At 43.3% G+C, this 17,663-nt stretch overlaps 1 protein-coding gene across 2 annotated transcripts; it reads left to right on the top strand.

Annotated features, from left to right (window-relative positions):
• The first annotated feature begins 4,452 nt into the window (after positions 1-4,452).
• LOC147855986 (shikimate kinase 2, chloroplastic-like) lies at positions 4,453-8,565 on the top strand. Of its 2 annotated transcripts, none has more exons than XM_087329017.1 (10): positions 4,453-4,594; positions 5,671-5,735; positions 5,881-5,935; positions 6,060-6,132; positions 6,456-6,543; positions 6,679-6,761; positions 7,437-7,569; positions 7,717-7,795; positions 7,931-7,995; positions 8,346-8,565. In XM_087329017.1, the coding sequence occupies exons 1-10, from the start codon at positions 4,480-4,482 to the stop codon at positions 8,388-8,390; spliced, it is 801 nt and encodes a 266-aa protein (XP_087185143.1). In that variant the 5' UTR covers positions 4,453-4,479; the 3' UTR covers positions 8,391-8,565. The 2 variants fall into 2 exon arrangements, with proteins under 2 accessions (XP_087185143.1, XP_087185144.1); XM_087329018.1 differs by lacking the exon at positions 4,453-4,594 and adding an exon at positions 5,492-5,516.
• The last annotated feature ends 9,098 nt before the right edge of the window (positions 8,566-17,663 follow it).

Here is a 17,663-nt window from a genome sequence, read left to right as displayed (position 1 = left end):
TTCAGCCCGGCATTCCGACTCAGTTTGAGTCGGAAATTCGTAGGATTGTGCTATAATTGGAATCGGCATAGTAGAGCTTAACCTTTTAGGTGGTTCTACATTAGTATTACGTAATGTGTGACATGTAACTGAGGTCTGAAGACTGCCGATCTTGGTCAGACAATTGGAGGAAGATGGCATCCGTGTCGGTTTCTTGACAGGAGGGTGGACACTCCACCGGGGGAATCTCTTGATTGTTAGAGGACCAAAGGTGCACTCACTGTCTGACACGTACCTGAGGTTTGAAGACTGCCGATCTCGGTTAGACAATTGGATGAAGATGGCATCCATGTCGGTTTCTTGACAAGAGGGTGGCCACTCCACCAGGGGAATCTCTTGATTGCTAGAGGACGAAAGGTGCACTCACTGTACCCATTATATGTCACTCTTAGAGAGGGTGACCTATTCTTGGTAGACATTCCCATGTCATCACTATGCCACGGTTGACTCAGTCATCTCAGCAAAGTCAGCATCACGCATCTATCTAGAGCCAACTACATCCCCAAGCTCTCATTCTCTAACCATCAGTTTTGCGAACACTGTCAATACGCCAAACAAATTGCCGCCACACACCCAACAAGAGAGCCAAGAGAGTTGAATCCCCTTGACTTGGTTCATTCGGACGTTTGTGGTCCAATGTCACATCAGTCTCTCGGTGACACTTCTTAGGTCATCACATTTATTGAAGATTCACATTTATCCGATGAAAAAAAAATCGAGTGTTCATGATCTTTCAAGAATGGCTTGCAATGCTTGAAAACCAGTCAGGCTGAAAGTTGAAATGCTTAAGATCGGGTAATGGTGGAGAATTCCAATCAGACGAATTCGTCAAATTTTGCCTACGACACGGCATAAGATGAGAACTCATGATCCCACATAGTTTGAAGCAAAATGGAGTTGCAGAACGAATGAATCGGATGTAATTAAGAAGCGAATTGTCACCATGATGCAACATGTTGGACTTTCAAATGGATTCTGGGTAGAGGCGCTACTCACTATCGTGCACATAATTTATACGTCGTCGAGTAGGCCTTAGGACTTCAAATCCCGCAGGAGCTTTGGACCGGCCAAAGGTCGAATGATGAGAAGCTGCGGGTTTTTGGTTGCGAAGCATTCACCCTTGTGCCAAAGGGCGATCACCAAAAGTTAGAGCTGCAATCCAGGAAATGTATTTTCCTCAGTTATGGATCAGAAGGCGAATTCGGCTACCAACTCTGGGATCTGGAAAACAGACAAATCATTCGAAGCTTAGTCGTCATTTTCAATGAGTCAGAAATGCACAAGTCAATCGAAAGGCTAATTGAAGTCAAAAGAGTCATTTTTTCGGATGCCTTGACTCCTCTTGACGACCCAACACAACACACTAGAGCGGCAACATAGCACGCCCAAGTAGCGATTCACAGAGTGGATCGGAGACTCAAGAGATGATCATCAGTGATGATCCGGTGAGCCCATTCGTCCTACAACGTGTTGGGAGACAGGTCCCTCCGGATGGGAAGGGAGAAGAACAGTGCCGATAAATAAACTCGGTCGAAACCGGATGAGGAGTACCCGGCTACGGAGAGCCGGATGGTGCAGACCCGGTATGAACCGGATGAGGAGTACCGGGCTACGGAGAGCCTGATGGTGCAGATACGGAGTGCCGACGAACAATCTCGGCCGAGGCCGATAGGCCTCGACCGAAACCGGAAGAGGAGTACCCGGCTACGGAGAGACGGATGGTGCAGACCCGGTGAGAACCGGATGAAGAGACATATTCGTAAATATGTTTTCCAAGAGTTCATCGAGGCTATATTTGTAAATAGCCAAAAAGTCATATTAGTATAAATATGACTTAGGGCAAACTTTTAGTTAGTTGTTGTCATTTTCTGTTTTGCACGAGATCAGTGTGCGTAATTGTACACAAAGAGAGAGAGAGATAAAGAGGTCGTTGCCTCTGTTGTAACCGCCGCCTGTGGCGAAGATCTGTGAGCACGAGGTCGTTGCCTCAATGAACTCACTGTTGTACATTCTTACATAGTGACAGTTTGCAGCCTGTGGGCTGCCATGGTTTTTCCCCTAGTTTGGGGTTTTCCACGTAAACCTCCTGTGTATAATTTTTTCTCTCCTTTGTGTCGTGCATTTGTTTCCCGTTTTCTGCGTATGAAAAGAAGCTCGGTTGTGGCCGAGCGTTGGACATAAGGAGCGTAGAGTTCCCGTCACAACGATCCAAACGATTATCTCAACCACCGGAGAGATACTCTCTTGGTCTCTTTTTTATGGACACCGGCAATCCGACTTCCTAGGAAAGAAGCATCAACATGCATTGATTCGGCCACCTAACTCCATTAGGCACAATAAGACATGGGACCTAGTTGAAGTACCGAGAAATGGATGTGCGCTTTCATGAAAATTGTCTATCGACTAAAAGAAACGTCAAATTCTACATGTATAGGGCTAGTTTAGTTGCGAAGGGTTTCCGATAGCAATATGGTGTCGATTTCGACGAGATTTTTTCACCAGTTGTGAAAATGACCACCCTTCAATTCTTACTCAGCGTAGTGGCAACCGAAGACTTGGAGTTGATACAGCTAGAGGTGAAGACGACACTCTTCCACAGTGACCTCGAGGAGGAAATCTACATGGAACAACCGAAAGGCTTTATTGAACCTAGCCGTGAACATCTATTCTGCCAACTCACGAAGGGTCTCTATGGCCCAAAGCAGGCTCCACGACCATGGTATAAGAAGTTCGATGATTTTATACAATCAGTTGGCTTCTCCAAGAGTGATGAGGACCACTGTCTCTTCTCCAAAATAACTCAAGATGGGTTGCCATCTTCGTCATCCTCTACGTGGACGACATGCTTCACTCTGACCGGCATGCTGGAGAGCTTGCTGATCTTGTTCAACAACTGTGGTTGAAGTTTGCAATGGACCTAGGTCTTGCTTGACACATACTAGGAATGAAGATTAGTCGGCTCCGAAATTAGCGACAATTATTCTTGTATCAAGTCGACTACATCATATGTGTCCTGGAGTCCTTCAACATGAAATTGATCAAAATCTGCTTCGACCCCGCTCCGCATTAATCTTTGGCTCTCTCTGAGAGATTGTCCGATATCTAGTCCAGAGGGGGATGATATGAAGTTAGTACTATACGCACTGACAATCGGCTCCCTGATGTACGCGATGGTTGCAACATGGCCTGACATTGATCATGCCATAGGAGTCATAAGTAGATTCATGCACAACCCTGGCCGATCGCACTGAAACAAAATCAAGCATGTGTTCAGATATCTGGTAGGCACACAAGACCTTGGAATCCTCTTCAGTCCGAATAAGAACCTAGGCGTAGTCGGCTACACTGACTCAGACTTTGCCAGTTGTGTGGACAGTCAAAAGTCGACGACCGAATACTTCTTCAAATTCGGCAATGGAGCAATTTCGTGGAAGTCGAAACTTCAAGAATGTACAACCACTTCAACGATCGAGGCCGAATACTTAGTCGCGCCCGATGCGACGAAAGAGGCTCTATGGCTCAGTCGATTGGCGTGTGCATTTCGACATGTCGATCCCAGTTCAGCTCTAGTTGTCTACAACGACAGTCAGGGCACTGTTGCTTTGTCAAAGAATCTGATTCATCATAAAGTCTCCAAGTACATCAACATTCGATACCACTTCGTTCAGGACTGCGTCATTTCAGGGAAAATCGGCCTTGAGAAGATATCTACAGCCGATAATGTCGTAGAAGGGATGACCAAGTGTCTTTGGACAGACCGATTTCGGTCTCTTAGGCACCAGATGGGCGTTCAGGAAAAACAATCTGATTGAGTCGTACACAGGACAGGTTTTCCGACATTCGACAATCGGCGTAGATGAATCATCTTCGAACACCCCGACTTAGATGTACTCTCGGACTGGTCGATTCAGCTTCAGCCCTTCTGACCCAGATATTTCTAATTTGGACAAGGCCGATATGTCTAACAACTGTTGTATAAATATGTATTCTTTTGTTTAGTCCATGTAGTACATATTTTATTTTGTATATGCCCATTACGGGGGAGTGTCGAATACGGGTACTTTATGAACGTATTCACACTATCCTCTCTTTCTCACTTGTATCCTGTCTCTTTGATCTTGTTTTTGTGAGGTTGCATTGTCTGATCTGTCCACCATAGTCTACAATTGCTATCATAACTTGTTAGTCTTCATCATATACTACTGATATTGTTTCAGGACTGGCGATCTTAGCTCCAACACGGGGGGCGTATCAACCAACCGGGGTGTATCAATTGGGGTGAGGCGATTTGGGCTGCGCCTGTCCGAGTGGAGTTAGAACTCAGAAGCTATGAATGTGTAATGTGACAAAGTGGAATGTGGGAAGAGAGGGGAGATAAATCTCCTTTCATCTGTCTGCTTCTCTCTGCACTACCACTCTTGAGTTTTCATCATCATCCAAATGGAGATGGTTTCATTGCCACTGCTACCTCCCCCATCCCTCTCACAGCCTTTTTACAGAATGCCTCCTCCACCTGACCCAAGAAGAAGAAGAAGAAGAAGAAGAACCTTCACAGGTATTATTACATACTGGGTTTTTGTCTCTCTTGGGGTGAATTTTCTATTGGAATTTGATCCTCATTATTAAACATGTGGCAAGTATTTTTGTTTTGTAATCGATATTTTCGAATTCGCTAAGAATGTATTAGTACTTCAATTCCTGCTCCATCAAAACAAATGGCAAGATTAGAGATTAAAGCCTTATTTCCAACTGAACCCATGTCATGGTAGTGACTGAATTGAACGAGACATTGAAAATTCGAGTTTTATCATTTTTAGGGAATAGTAAGCTAAGTAAGATCATATTTTTAGAAGAAAGGAACGCAAATGTTTTAGTGACATGCATGACATATCATCATCAGCATCATTTATTTAAATGTTTTTCAAATTTCTAATGACATGATGACACATCAACATATGGATGGAAATTTTAACAGTTTACTCTCACAAATCCTGAATACACAAAGAGGGTATTTGTTTACAAGGAATGGATGGAAAATGAATAGAACGTACATAAGAATCCTTTTCATATCCATAAAACCTAGGCCTAATGTGCATGGACGAAGGCCAATCTATGGATTTGAGCCACCACATAAAGCCTTCTGTGAATGAACAGAAAGCATGTGTTAAAAGAGTTCCAGGAATGTCTCAAAAGAGTGAACACAGTCAAAACATCATTTAGGTATTGGATTAAGATCTGAAAACCATAAGAAAGAAAAATGATTGGTCAGTGCATATTTGGAAAACGAACTTGGAAAAACTGTGAAATGATTGGTCAGTGCTTGAAGCAGTTGAAAGTGAAATTAAGGTTTCTGATTATTCATGTAAAAGATTTTGCATTAACTATGATGGTATCAAAATCACCCTTGTTTGTACCTTTAAGGGGAGCATGAAAGATACTGATGAGAAAACATTTGAGGGTAAGAGTTATGAGCAATGGTAAGATACATGGCATCTAGCTAGATTCATGACAATTTTGCTGATGAAAAGTTCTACTTGTAAATCATAATGAACTCAATCACGGAAGCTAATATCAAAAACCACGTTGAAAGTTTTGACGCTTTCTATTTGTTTTTTTGATTGATTGATTAAGGAGGCACTGTTTTATGCACCTCATCTCGAGCCGATAATAATGGCAATCATGCGCTGCTTCTAAAGGTGCCCCCATTGTTTTAGATCATAATGTAGGAACTTGTGCCAAAGCCTTATAATCTCATATTATTTGAGTTCTTGTTTTATGAACTCAGCTTTCTCATTGAAAAGAACATCCCATTGATCTCCTTAAGAATGCTGGCCGATGCAGGAAAAAGCTCGCGAAATGGTGGATGACTTGAAAGGGACTTGTATCTATCTTGTAGGTCTGTCTATGCCTTCAATCTAAAAAACATCCGTTATTCTTTTGGGTATCTAAATATATAATAGCACGTGGTTCATGTTTTCAAACTACTGGAATATATATTCTGGCAATGGATTTTCATACAGGTATGATGGGAAGTGGTAAATATCGAGTTGGCAAAAGTTTGGCAGAATCTTTAGGTTACTACTTCTTTGACAGGTAAAACATTAACATGGTGTACTATTGATTCAATAAGTAAAACAAACCCTTCCCAAAGTCATTGAGCATTTCATACAGCATGAAACACAATGATCTGTAAACCCTGATGAATGGAATACGCTCATCTACATAATCGAATAATCTCTTCTCGTCTTTAATTTATTTGAAACTCTTTACAATAGGCAATATCTTTGGAAATGCCCCTTTCTTTCTCTGGTCATCTCTTTTCTTACAACATAAAAAATTAGTCATATGTTCATTCACCATAAACAAATATTTTTGATGTAGAAGAAAATAACGACACTGTAGTATTGTGGCTGCAGTGATAAGCTTATTGAAGAAGCTGCGGGTGGTGGGAAAAGCGTTTCTCAGTTGATGGAAGAAGATGGTGAAAGCTTTCGAGATGCAGAGGTTGGTTTCTTTCTTTCTTTTCTGCTGAAGCAAATTGTTAAATGTTTTTGTCGAAGCCTTTGAGAAAAAGATATATTTTAGTTAAAGAAAATGTTTTCAAACATTTGCATTTGATGTTATGTGTATATGGTACAGACTGAAGTATTGAAGCAGCTCTCATGTATGGGCCGGTTAGTTGTAGCAACTGGTGGGGACACAGTTTTGCAGCCGACTAATTGGTTAGTAAACTGCATTATTAACTGTTGCTATATTTCTGGTCTTGTCTTCAATTTAGTGATTCCACAAAAGATAGGATAATAAAATAGGTCACATGTTCCTTTTGGTACACAAGACATATTATCACCAGTACTAAACTAAAGATAAGTAGATGCAAGAACCAATACAAATTTGGAATTGCTAAACTTGACATTATTCATTCCTTCATTTACATCATTGGCCTAAGCTAGGTCTGATGATCTTGATCTAAAGTGTAAGGCCCTGAACTAAAATATATAATTCATCATTTTCCTATATCATTTTTAAGTCGGGGAAAACTTTCTCTCGTCATAATAAGGAAAACTTCAACTATATTCCATTACAGATGGATGAACCCTAAAAGTTATCAGTCTTTCCTAAAAATTATGTTGAAAATTTGTACAAAAGGTTTGGACATATAAAATGGGCTGGGCCAACCTTATTCTATTCTTGTTTAGTCGCTGTACCTGTCTGACATGCTGAATTGCATCCCATGTGACTGCATCGTACGATGATGGGTGCTCTGTTGATATTAATGCACATGTGCTATATAGCTAGGATGTTTGAGACCAAGGACGTTTTGATGCTTTTTTGTGCACATGTATATAAAGATCCAAGTATAAAGAAACAACGTTATATCTATTTTTTCTACGGTGCAGGAGCTACCTTAGGTATGGTGTAACGGTGTGGCTCGATGTTCCAGTTGAGGCTCTAGCACAACGTGCGGCTGGTGTCACATCGGACTCTCACTCATTTCTAGAGGAGAGGACCACCTTTTCTGATCATAGCCAGGTAAAAAGGAAACAAAATGGATACTAACAACGGTAACTAGTATAGAAGACAATATGTTTTTTCTTTGCAATAATGCTAGGTCTTAGGGAGTCATGCATATGTGAGAAATTTCTCCAAAACCTTCATACAGCAGATGTTAACTTGCAGGCCTTGGAGAGTCTCTCGAGCATGTTTAATGTCAGGAAACAATACTATGGGAATGCTGATACTTCAATCTCTCTAATGAGTAAGATCAATGTTATTGTCCATGTGAAAATCCTTATGGTTGATGTCTTAATCGTCTCCCCCCCTCCCCCTCCACAGGTAAGACATTCCTTTTTTTTGTATCACTTAAACCGTCTGACTTAATTACTATCAACAGAACTGGCCTCTGAATATGGACATGATAATCTCAACAATATTACTGCAGAAATGGTTGCACTTCAGGTATGTAAGTTAAATGTGTGGGATTTCTACATTAGTGTAAAAGGCAGTGTGAGGTAGATCTTATTTATGATCATTAAAAGAACTATATAAATCTTTCAAAGTTTGTCTTTGACAATAAAAACGCTCAATTAAAACATTATGCAGCTTCCTTTCTGAGATTGTAGTGTATTGAAAACTGATCATCCAGAACTGTAACTGGTGCAACATTTGTTATCAACTCTCATAAAATGGCATTAGTACTTCAAAGTGAATCAAATTTAAAAAAAATAGATGGATGGATTCTCATACTAGGGTTTATTGCACACCATATTATAGAAGTTTGTTTTTAACACCGTCTGATTCCTTCACAGGTACTCAATGCAATCAACAATCTCATGAAGCATCGGTCCAAATGATCACATCTCCTTTATTATGGCTTTTCTTATGGAAGTATCTCTGATGTTCTTGATAGAAGAAGCATTTAGGCATCATGAAGGTGTCCCTTAATGTATTGCACAAGGCATTCAACCATAGTCGTATGTATATAGTATTCGGGGTCAAATTCAAGGACTATGGTAACATTTTGAAGATTGCAAGGGCTTCTCACAATTCCGTTAAAAGGAAAAGTGCTCATTTGGAAAGACAATGAGTGCAAATAAGTTAAATTGATAGTTTTGGGAGATTAAGAATGTTTTTACATTGGTAAATGATTGATAGTTTCACTCATGGGTGCACTCTCTTCTAACCAAAACAAGATTATCAAACAAGATTAATGCATGCATTCAATAATCTCCAGGGATTCCATATCATGGCTCCTTTTGCCGTCATCAATATTATGCCTTATCATCCCACCTGTTTAAGCGGCAACTACAATCATCCTCTCCATTGCTTCTACCATCAACCTTATGGTCACCCACCACGACCCTTCTAGTGTACCTCTCATCTAGACAACATGCCCTCATCCATGACCATTTGCATTCAACCTCCCCATTTTCGTGTCACTTGTTAGAACTAGTGTTGCTCCTAGCACTCTTCTCACCTCTAGCTCACCTCCCACTACTAGGACTACTCTCATTGCAATCTCACATCTCACTCCTAGCACTCTTGTCAACTCTCTCTCACTTTTGTCACTACTATCTCTCTTTCCATTCCTCTCACCGCTAGCTCATGCTCAACACCCAATTACGTAGAATATAATGTTTTACTAATCAAGTTTGTAATTACAATTATTTAGGTCTCCCTCTCCCTCTCCCTCTCCCTCACTTCCCTAATCCTTAGTTTCCTCAATACACGGCAAAAAATCCATCAATCTATCCCAAGACTTCCCTTTTATAACTTAGGAACTACTAATTTGGCTTGAGCATATAGAAACAAAACATATTACGAGAAATTAATTTCCCCTCTATGCAAGTTTTGACAACTTCTAAACTAAAAACCATATAGGTTAAATAATTGAGGTAACAAAATTTGATGATTTTAATTTACACCTTTGTTATCCTTAGATTCTTGTAGGTTATAGATATACTTATCAATGAAGTCAATGCACTCTTCCATCAATTACTCATCATGACCATGTTCGTGATGCCCTTGCTCCTCTTTTGAGTCACTTGTTATCTTGTAATGCGCCTTTTGATAAAGCTCAAGTGACATGAGATTGATCTAGAAAATCCATGATCATTCAATGCCACAACTAACTACTTAACATCTCAATGTTGATTAGTGTCTCTACTGCTATATGAACCCAATGTGTTCATTTGTAGTGAATATACATGTATTCTTTTGATTCTTATTCCTCGACCCTTCCGTCATGATAACACTCTTTGAGACATTCAATGGCCCTTCAACTCCTCATGTTCTATTTATTGCCTCGTTCCTTTCATAAGGTAAATGATGAGGTCATGAGAAAGCCCAACATGCCAATGAGGTATTCTTTTTTCTTCAAAATCTTCTTATTAAGTTTAGTGTTTTGTTCAATGTTACAATGCAGACTCTTATGTTGGCCATACTTTATTTAAAGTTGACCGACCTATTTCTTCCTTGTAAAAGAATACATGTGTGGAAGCGTATGCATAAGAGCACAAAGTACACGGTTCGGAAGTACGACAGTTCGATAAAACGCAGAAATCACAGAGAAAGAGAGGGAGAGACAGAGTGAGCAGAAAATACAAAAACTATATTAAAAAATAATTCTCTGTATGTTCTCTGTACATATTTCGTGCTCAGTGAGCACCTTTTATACAAGCCCTGACTATCGGGCTGACACAAGTACTAACAGTACTTGACCGCTCATAAATGAGCCTTCTACACTAACTCCCAAAGCTATTCCTTACGTGGAATAACGTTCTAATGGCCTTTCGGTTTAAACACTGCCACGGCCATATTTTGCGTATGGTTTTACACACCTAGTCTACACACTGGGTTACGCTTGTCTCTCAACACTCCCCCTCAAGCTCAACTTGAGGTTCCATATGCTTTTCCGGATCTTCGCTCCGGCTTCTCCTGGCTTCACGCCTCGCTCGCGCTCCTCGACACATCTGATTCTGCGCGCTTCGACCCTTTCGGTCGGCTTGTCTACTCATGTGGCCTTTCTCAGCTCCCTTGCTGTCGCGGTGTTGGCGCCTATTTCGCTGCTATTTTCTCCGCTTGGCCCTTAGTTGATTTAGCGTATCCGAATTGAACATTTCCAATTCATTCTCGCTTTCACTCAAATTGGCTGTCTCCAATTCGTCTTCTGTCTTCAAGCCCTTAACTACGTCCGACCATGTCTTAGTCTTGGCTTTTACACCTTTCTTGGCTTTGTTTCCCCTTTGTTTGGCTGTCTTCGGCTCTTCCTTGCGATTACGGCCCCTGTTTTTTCTTCGGCTTCTTCAGTCGGCCCGAAATCGAATTCTTCATCCGATTCGGCATCGCGGTTACTACCGCTCCTTTCACGCTCCTGTTCATGTTCCTGTCTCCTCCTCAAGTTCGGCGTGTCGAGGTGACGCAAACCCAGCTCAATCGAGAAATGTCGTAACGTGTCGAGACCAAGGGACTTGGTGAAGATATCGGCAATCTGCCAACCCATCAGAACATACGCCAGTTCGACTTCACCAGAAAGGACACACTCGCGAACAAAATGGTAATGCATCTCAATGTGCTTAGTTCGAGTGTGGAATACAGGGTTTTTTGCAAGGTGGATGTTGCGGAGGTTGTCGTAGTAGTCGTTGGATCGAACACCTCTAAGTGTAGATCCCGTAATAGCTGTTTCAGCCAAATGACTTCGCACGTAGCGACAGTCACCCCTCGATATTTTGCCTCAGTGCTCGGCAATGCTACTGTCGGCTGCTTCTTACTGCTCCACGCGATCACCGCACTTCCCAATGAGAATGCATATCCGGATGTGGATCTACGATTGTTAACATTTCCCGCCCAATCGACATCCGTGTAGCCGACTAACTACTTGACTGCGTCTGCACGATACAACAACGCCATGTATTTCGTGCCACTGACATATCGTAATATCCTTTGTGCGCACTGAAGATGTTTGATCATGGGTTGTGACATAAATTGATTGATCATTCCGACCGGATAACTGAGGTTCGGTCGAGTGATCATCAAGTAGATGAGGCTTCCGACAATCTGTCGAAACCATGTCGAGTCACATGCCTTTCCCGAATCTCGGCGAAGCTTTACGTTTCTATCCAGAGGGATCGAGATGGGCTTACAATCTGCCATCCCGAACTTGAAGAGCATATTCAACGCGTAATGACGCTGATTGGTCAATATGCTTTCGGGGGAACGGATCACTTCGATCCCGAGGAAGTAATGAAGGTCACCAAGATCCTTCATTTCGAGCAATGCCACAAGCTGAGACTTTACATGGCCGATTTCTTCCAGGTCGGCACCGGCAATGACTAAATCATCAACATAAAGTAAAAGACAAACCAGTTCATGTTGACCTTGCCGAACGAACAACGAGTCCAACTTTTATGTCGTAAACCCCATTCTATGCAACCGTTGCGTAATCTTTGCATTCCAAACTCGCGGGGCTTGCTTAAGTCTGTACAACGCCTTCTTCAATCGGCAGACTGCCGAAGTTTTCAGTTTGGATAGAAATCCAGGGGGTTGTACCATGTACACTTGTTCCTCGAGATCACCTTGGAGGAACACATTCTTTACATCCATCTGATGTAGATGCCACCCCTTCGTTGCCGCTACGGCTAGCAGAACTCGCCCGGTAGTCATCTTCGCGACTGGGGCAAAGGTCTCATCGTAATCTACGTCGTGCTTCTGCGCGTAGCCTTTCGCAACCAAATGGGCCTTATATCAGTTGACCGAGCCGTTGGTGTTGTATTTCACCTTAAACACCTATCTACATCCAATCGGCTTTACTGTTGGGTATGAGTGCCATGTGTGGAAACGTGTATGGATCTGTAGTCGGCACTGGACAACGAAAAACACATACAGAAAATAGAATAGGCGTGGAGACTTACACAGATGGAGCTTTAATGGAAAGCTTCTTATTACTTCGTTCTTTCTCAGAGATTCGATACTCTGCTCGTCATCACTCATTACAATGTTAGGTATTCGCTTATATACTAAGCCCTAACTTATTAACGAGTTCACACTCGGCCGGATACAATTTGGAAGGAGTCAGCCTTTTATGCCAACAAACTCCCCCGTAAAAGGACTACTCTTTCTTGCATGTACAAGTGCTTGGGGTTATCTCCCTCGTAAACCTAGATTACAAATTTAACTAGATCTTATGTTACAAGTCTGTCGGCAAGTAGCCAAGTCGGCAGAGGTATAGTATGAATGTTGGTCAGCTCTTACCTTCTGCTCCTCGTTTGGCTTTCTTCTACTTGGTCGCTTATCATAGCCCCATCTTCGTCCTTAGCGTTCCGAAGCGTTGATCTGGGAGTGGCTTCGTCAGGCAATCGTTGATGTTCACCTCGGTGTCGATCTTCCGGACTTCGAGTTTCTTCTCGGTCACGATCTCCCGGATATGATGATACCGCACCTCAATGTGCTTCGTCTTCGCATGGTAGACGGGATTGTTGATGAGGTGTATTGCGCTCTGTGAGTCACAATAGATAGTTAGCACTGGTCGGTCTATTCAGTTTGGAGTTCCGAAGTCGGCAGTCAGTCGGTGCAGCCAGATCACTTCCTTCGCTGCTTCCGATGTTGCTATATACTCGGCTTCTGTGGTAGACAGAGTCGTGCATTCTTGAAGTTTCAACCTCCATGATATCGCACCGCCACCATAGGTGAAGATGTGGCCTGATGTCGATTTTTGATTGTCCGTATTTCCGGCATAGTCGGAATCGGTGTAGCCTTCGACTTCGGCTAAGGTTGTCAGTCCGAAATTCAGTTGTGCATTTAGGGTTCCTTTTAGATACCTAAGGATGTGCTTGATGGCCTCCCAATGCTTCTTTCTTGGGTTTGACATGTACCGGCTGTCTACCCCTACGACATAGGCTAGGTCAGGTCGGGTCGCCACCATTGCATACATGATACTTCCTACTACCGATGCGTAGGGTATCTTTCCATTAAGCTCTCTCTCCTTGTCCGTGGCAAGAGAGTCTCTATCCGATAGTCTAATCAACGTCGGAAGCGGTGTCGGTGTTGGCTTCGACTTCTCCATGTTGAAGCGCTTCAGCACCTTGCGGATGTATTCAGACAGGGAGAGTCGGAGAGTTTTGGTCGTCCAATTTCGCTCTATCCTCATGCCCAGTATGTGTCAGCCTTGTCCGAGTTCTTTCATTGCGAACTTTGCATGAAGGCTCCGCTTTAGCTTACCGATCTCTGTTTGATTGCTCCCTGCAATCAACATGTCGTCAACGTATAGGATCATATAGATCCTTGACTCATCGGCCAGTTGCCGAACATACATGCATGGGTCGGAGTCTAATTTGTTGTATCCAAGTTGTTGTATGTAGGAGTCAAACTTCTGGTACCACATTCTCGGTGCTTGTTTTAGGCCATATAGACTTTTCTTTAGTCGACAAACGAGGTGACTGTCCTCCCCCGTCGTCGTGGAGCCTGCCGATTGAGACATGTATATGTCTTCTTCCAGATCTCCGTGTAGGAATGTCGTCTTTACATCCATCTACTCGAGCTCTAGATCTTCTGTCGCCACGATTCCTAGTAGGAGTCGGAGGGTGGTCATCTTGACTACTGGTAAGAATATCTCGTCGTAGTCGACCTCGTATTCCTGTTTGAATCCTTTCGTGACAAGCCAAGCTTTGTACTTGGGTTTCTCTAAGTTAGATACATACTTGTATCGGAACACCCATTTACAAGGTAGCGGCTTTCTTCCTGCTGGTGGTTCGACGAACTCCCATGTGTGATTTTGATGAATCGAGTCTATTTCAGATTTCATGGCCTACAACCATGTTTTGGCTTCCGGTGCGGCCATAGCTTCGTCATACGTGCGTGGTTCGCCTACATCCATGTAGTGGACATAGTCGAGGCTTGGTTAATAAAACTTTGTTTGCCTTCGAGCTCGTCCAGATCTCCTAGGTGCTGTAATATCTGGTTTGGATTCTTCGATCGGTTCGGATTGACGATCGGTATTTGTTGAACCAGTTGTGTCAGGAGTCTTGTTAGGTGTTTGTTGGTTCTCCCTTGTGGTTGTTGTCGACTTGGTTCTTACTGGCCTCTTCACGACTCTGCCTTTGTCGACTCTTGTCGATTCGGTTGTGTCTTTGATTGCTTGGTCTTTGAGTTCGACGTTAGGACTTGTTGCTGATTCGGTGTCGGCGGGGAAGTTGGCACTTTGTTGGAGTTCGATTGTTTGTCAAGTCTCTGATTTGGCCCGTTGGGTCTGTCCTTCTATGACAATGTTGTCATCTTTGAAGGATACCTTCTTACCAATTGTTTTTTGTTGGTTCCGTTGAGAGATGATAGAGTCTTCATTGAATACTATGTCACTACTCCAGATCAATTTCCGGTTCTCAGGGTCCCATAGCCAGTAGCTGAAGTCCCCATCGGTTCCATAACCAAGAAATATGCACTTTGTTGTATGGGGTGCCAACTTCAACCTCTTGTCCCTGGGGATGAACGCATAGGCTTCGCATTCGAATATACGGAGCCTATTGTAGGTCGGTTGTTTGCTTGACCATAGTGCCTGTGGCACTTCGAGCCTGATTGCTCTTGATGGCGCCAGATTTATTAGGTACACTGCCATCTGCAATGCCTCGGCCTAGAATTCCAGGTTCAGTCCGGCTTGCTGGAGCATTTCCGTCACCCTCTCCTGGATCATTCGGTTGATCCGTTCAGCCACCCCATTTTGCATGGGTGTGTAAGGAACGATCTTTTGATGCCGGATCCCTTTTTCGGACAGGTATTGTTTGAAGGATTTGGAGGTGTACTCACCTCCATTGTCGGATCGGAGTGTCTTCTCTCTGTGTCCCGACCGGTTCTCCCCTTCAGATATCCGTCGAGTGAAGACCTCAAGCGCTTCATCTTTGGACTTTATGGAGTATGCCCAAACTTTCCGGGTCGATTTTCTCGGCTACGTTCACGGCCCCTTCAGGGTTGATCGCCATCAATGGGTATAGATTATTATACTTATGCCCAGTACTGATTTTGAGGTTTCCTCGGCTAATCACCCATGTCAACTCGTGTAGAGTCGTTCAATACCCGTCTTCCGCTAATATGCCGATGGAAACCAGACTCCTCTTTAGATCAGGTATGTGCCGAACTCGGTGCAGGGTTATTGTGTTGCCATTTGGCAATCTGATGGGAACCTCCCCGGTTCCGCCTATCTTGCACTCCTGCCCGTTTCCTAGTCGGATTGTGCCGCTGGCATCAGCTGAATAGTTCGAGAACCATTCAACGTTGGGGGTCACGTGAAATGTGGCACCAAAGTCTAGTAGCCACGTGTGTGCAACTTGTGCACTGTAGAGGACTTCTCCAATCAACGAATTCTCTAGGGAGAGGATTTCTCTGGATCGGGTGTCGGTAACATTGATCTGGTTGCCAACTGGAGAGTGGTCCGAGTCAGAATGTCCCGCATTCCGCTCAGATCGCTGACCACTCTCTTTTCTTTTTATTGACCAGTTGTCGAAAACATTGTGGGCAGATTTCCTGCAATGTTTGTAGTACTCACTTGTTCAGCCCATTCTCGACTTCGACCGTTGTCGGTCACCCCTTGTTTTCGATCGGTTGTAGCGTCGACCGGTTTTGTCGGCTTCTTCTTTTGTTCGACTCTATCGGTCGAACGACTCAGTCGAGTGATGGGCTTCCACTAACTCATTGATGGTTAGTCCCATCGATTTTCGCCTAATGTCCTCTGTGAGGACTTGGCCAGTTGTTCCGTCCAGATTTAGGATCGGTCGGCTATTGGCGTAAGTCGTACAGAATACCTTCTAACTCGCCGACAAGCTCGATAGGAGGGCAAGGGCTTTCACTTCTTCTTCGAAGTTGATCCCTTGTGACGAAAGCTCTAACAACACTCAGATGAAGGTGTTGATGTGAGAGGTTGCCGAATCAGTCTCTTTAATCTTCATGTTGAACAATTGTTTGGTCAAGATCAGTTTCGAAGACGAGGACTTCTTCTCATAGATGGCATGTAGCTTCTCCCACAATGAGAACGTTATCGTCTCTTCGCCATGCTGAAATAAATGTTTTTGGCTAGATGCATTCGGATGGTGGAGCGTGCGATTTCGTCCGTTGATCTCCACTCCTCGGATGTCATTGAAGCAAGTTTTTCGTTGTGCCGAATGGCTTTGACCTGTCTTCGAATGATTAGCACATCCAACATCATCTCCTTCCACAAGGCAAAGTTTTTGTCGTCGAATTTTCTGATTTCAACTCCTGTTCCGGATGTTGACGCCATATTCTGTTTGTGAACTTGAGATTTCTGACCTGGTCTTTTCTTTCAGCTTCTTTTGTTGTCTATTGCCGCCGAACACTAAAGATTATGCTTTGATACTAATTATTGGGTACGAGTTCTATGTGCGGAAACATGTATGGATCTGTAGTCGGTACTAGATAGCAAACAACACATACAGAAAAATAGCATAGGTGTGGAGACTTACACAGATGGAGCTTTAATGGAAAGCTTCTTATTGCTTCGTTCTTTCTCAGAGATTCGATACTTTGCTCGTCATCACTCATTACAATGTTAGGTATTCGCTTATATACTAAGCCCTAACTTATTAACAGGTTGACACTCGGACGGATACAATTTGGAAGGAGTTGGCCTTTTATGCCAACATTTACACCCTTGAGTGCGTCAACCAGGTCCCAAGTCTCATTGTCCATTAATGCGCGCATCTATTCCTCCATCGTGGCACGCCAATTTGCGTCTTTCGCCGCTTCTGCGTAGCTCTCCGGCTCACGCACTTCCGCCACTCATGTCATGTACGCGTAATGGTGTGCCATGTATTCATTGTACCTGTACCTCTTTACGGGGTTCTTCAGGTGGGTAAATCGGCATAATTCGTGATTACCCAATTTCACGGTCTTTTCGGCCAATTTCGACCTCTTTTGTGGAGATTCCTTTTCGATTGGTCTGAAATCGGACTCGCTCTGGTCTGACTTGGCATTGCCAAAATTGTAATCTGACATTTTCTTCCTCCCTTTTTCTTTACGCATAAACCATCTCCTCGGCTCTTTGCGCGGGGACAGCACGACCGAGTCTCCAATCTCCTCGGCTCTTCATTCGGCCTGCTTAGCCGAAATGAGATCGGACTCTCTGTTAG

The sequence above is a fragment of the Azolla caroliniana genome, unplaced genomic scaffold (assembly GCF_043228905.1).
Source record: "Azolla caroliniana isolate FFs.n. ecotype wild unplaced genomic scaffold, voAzoCaro1.0.p SCAF_13, whole genome shotgun sequence".
In the NCBI taxonomy this organism is placed as follows: Eukaryota; Viridiplantae; Streptophyta; class Polypodiopsida; order Salviniales; family Salviniaceae; genus Azolla; species Azolla caroliniana.
Note: the sequence above shows the minus strand (reverse complement) of the source record. Positions and strands in the feature narration are given on the sequence as shown.

Bases quoted from the DNA above. Each gene is read 5' to 3' on its own strand.
- LOC147855986 (XM_087329017.1), top strand. From the start codon at position 4,480: ATGGAGATGGTTTCATTGCCACTGCTACCTCCCCCATCCCTCTCACAG. The intron at 5,936-6,059 runs GTCTGTCTATGC...ATTTTCATACAG, and splicing joins GACTTGTATCTATCTTGTAG to GTATGATGGGAAGTGGTAAA. The intron at 6,762-7,436 runs GTTAGTAAACTG...TCTACGGTGCAG, and splicing joins GTTTTGCAGCCGACTAATTG to GAGCTACCTTAGGTATGGTG.